General features: G+C 42.2%; 1 protein-coding gene across 2 annotated transcripts; it reads left to right on the forward strand.

The window, feature by feature from the left end:
• The first annotated feature begins 234 nt into the window (after positions 1-234).
• LOC133662574 (C-type isolectin Sp-CL4-like) lies at positions 235-1,361 on the forward strand. Of its 2 annotated transcripts, XM_062066691.1 has the most exons (6): positions 381-407; positions 470-550; positions 624-754; positions 830-961; positions 1,031-1,142; positions 1,217-1,361. In XM_062066691.1, exons 2-6 carry the CDS (start codon positions 487-489, stop codon positions 1,282-1,284), a joined length of 507 nt encoding a protein of 168 aa, XP_061922675.1. In that variant the 5' UTR covers positions 381-407; positions 470-486; the 3' UTR covers positions 1,285-1,361. The 2 variants fall into 2 exon arrangements, with proteins under 2 accessions (XP_061922682.1, XP_061922675.1); XM_062066698.1 differs by having other exon boundaries at positions 235-550.
• The last annotated feature ends 1,507 nt before the right edge of the window (positions 1,362-2,868 follow it).

A 2,868-nucleotide genomic window follows, 5' to 3' on the forward strand; every position in this document is an offset into this window, starting at 1 on the left:
TCTGGATGTGCACTTCTTCCACTGCATGCTCCATTTGCAATCCACCCAACATGCTCCACTAGTGCTGGTGGACTCTGCAAAGTCATTTAGCAGTTCCGATGTGATAACTACAAATGGTGTCTTGATTTAGGTTGTCGGTGACGCACACAAATGCCCGGGCTCTTGTGCCAACAATGTGGCTCTTTTGTGGCAAAGCTCAGCTGCTTGGACGTCTGTCAGAACAAATATGTTGTCTGTATCTGCCTGATCAAATATGACTAAGACCAAAAAGGTGGTGCCATGTTAATGTGAACAATCTTCATATGTAACACTGGCATGCCTTCAGGCGTCATGGTGGGTATTTAGGAGCTGAGAACTTGAGGTGAAGTTGAAGACGGTGGAGCGAGATTGAACAGCACACATCTCTGGTGAGTAGAAGAGAAAGATGGCAGAGGTTGATGCAGTACAATTAACATTGTTCCGTTTGCAGGTCGGTCATTCTGAGCCATGCCTTCTGCTGTGACAACTATCCTCCTGATGGGGGCGCTGATGGTCGCCCCTGCTTATTCTTGTAATAAACAAAGCGTCAGTAATGTTTACTCTGACGAGCAGCGGGTAAAAGCTGACAGTATTTTGTGTCACAGGGACTTTTGCAGAGGTGGCTGCTCTTTGTGCCACCACCGAGCTGCAGCCATGTGATGCTGGGGAGTACCGCCTGAACGATGACAGCTGCGTCAAATTTTTAACCTCCCAAATGACTTTCAAGGAAGCCCAGGTGAGACTCCAGTAAACAAAAGCAGCTACAGTAAAAATCTTCTGGTCCTGATCTTCTACTTTGTCTATCTATCAGGAAGGGTGTCAATTAGTCGACGGTGCTGTGGTCAAATTGACAAGCCATGACGAGCACAAAAAGCTGGTGTGTATGATGTTTGCTGCTTTTCCGTTTCGACTCCACTACTGGATTGGTGCCAAAAGAGGACCAGTAAGCAGCCAACACACTGATGATGATAAGTTAATGAAGAGATGTTTAGCACGTTTGTCTTCATTTCAGGATGCTTTTGAATGGATCCATGGAGGTGAACCACTGGAGACTGCTCCTTGGCGTGAAGGTCAGCCTGATAACTTCAACGGCAATGAGAACTGCGTGTGGATGAACTCTGGCTGTAAGTTGAACTAAACATCTCGCTTAACGTCCGTCTCAGCATCACACTGAACGTTGTCTCCTGTCTTTGTCCAGCTTGGGGTCCATTCAACGACGGGCCGTGCTCCGAGTTAAGCGCTGTGCCATGTCAGATCGCAAAGTGATTGTTTGCTTCTCCAAGGGCACGAGGAGCCGCGCTGTTTGTCTACTCAAGAGCACAAACACGCTTTTACTTTCATTCCAATAAACTTCAAGCATCAGACAGTTTGTTTCTGCTTCTGCTTGCATTTGACGTTGACATTTTATCTATTGGGTGCCGAATGTAAAATTTAAATCACAGTTTTCGAGCTAATGTATTTGGAATCTTTAGCTCACCTTTCTCGCTTGCAGCTCATTTTCTTTACATGTGAAGGATACATTTAATGAGGGATATACAGTAAATGTGAAATCTAAATGTTAAATATATATTTTGAATACAAACATTAAATATAAACGTTAAATCTAAATCGCAAATCGAAATCCTAAATCTTGAATGTACAAACCCCGTTTCCATATGTGTTGGGAAATTGTGTTAGATGTAAATATAAACAGAATACAAATACAATGATTTGCAAATCATTTTCAACCCATATTCAGTTGAATATGCTACAAAGACAACATATTTGATGTTCAAACTGATAAACATTTTTTTTTCTGCAAATAATCATTAACTTTAGAATTTGATGCCAGCAACACGTGGCAAAGAAGTTGGGAAAGGTGGCAATAAATACTGATAAAGTTGAGGAATGCTCATCAAACACTTATTTGGAACATCCCACAGGTGAACAGGCAAATTGGGAACAGGTGGGTGCCATGATTGGGTATAAAAGTAGATTCCATGAAATGCTTAGTCATTCACAAACAAGGATGGGGCGAGGGTCACCACTTTGTCAACAACTGTGTGAGCAAATTGTTGAACAGTTTAAGAAAAACCTTTCTCAACCAGCTATTGCAAGGAATTTAGGGATTTCACCATCTACGGTCCGTAATATCATCAAAAGGTTCAGATAATCTGGAGAAATCACTGCACGTAAGCAGCTATGCCCGTGACCTTCCATCCCTCAGGCTGTACTGCACCAACAAGCGACATCAGTGTGTAAAGGATATCACCACATGGGCTCAGGAACACTTCAGAAATCCACTGTCAGTAACTACAGTTAGTCGCTACATCTGTAAGTGCAAGTTAAAACTGTCCTATGCAAGGCGAAAACATGGCCGGCCCGTGGCATAGGCCATATAGGCAAATGCTAAGGGCGCCGTCCATCAGGGGGCGCCACGCCAGTGCCATAAATGTTGGAGAAAAAAAAAAGAAAAAAAAGTTGGTACTCTTATTTCTAAATACAAAAAATAATCCCACGTTAATTAAAATGCAAAGTAAAGATTATTTAATACAAATATTATTTGTTACAACATTACGCCCCCCCCTTCCTGTATCATGACTCTTTTTGGACGTCACCACATCAAAAAATCAACACAAGATGTCAAAACGGCCAAAACTGTCAGGTGCCCAGGGAAGACAAAAGAGAAAAGAAGAGGAGGAGAAACGAGAAAAAGACAGAGGTAGCAGGTAGGTAACGTTAGCCTACATGAAATTATTTGTCTGTTACAGAATGTGATAGTAACCTGGCTTTTTAGCATTAAGCTAATGTTACATGATTCGGCAATTGCTAATCAATAAATAGCTAGTTCTGTTTTAACGTCGGGTTAAT

Source organism: Entelurus aequoreus, linkage group LG02, assembly GCF_033978785.1.
Source record: "Entelurus aequoreus isolate RoL-2023_Sb linkage group LG02, RoL_Eaeq_v1.1, whole genome shotgun sequence".
NCBI lineage: Eukaryota > Metazoa > Chordata > Actinopteri > Syngnathiformes > Syngnathidae > Entelurus > Entelurus aequoreus.

Coding starts and splice junctions, on each gene's coding strand:
- LOC133662574 (XM_062066698.1), top strand. CDS start 487: ATGCCTTCTGCTGTGACAACTATCCTCCTGATGGGGGCGCTGATGGTC. Junction 551..623: donor GGTCGCCCCTGCTTATTCTT/GTAATAAACAAA, acceptor TTTGTGTCACAG/GGACTTTTGCAGAGGTGGCT. Junction 962..1,030: donor TTGGTGCCAAAAGAGGACCA/GTAAGCAGCCAA, acceptor TCTTCATTTCAG/GATGCTTTTGAATGGATCCA.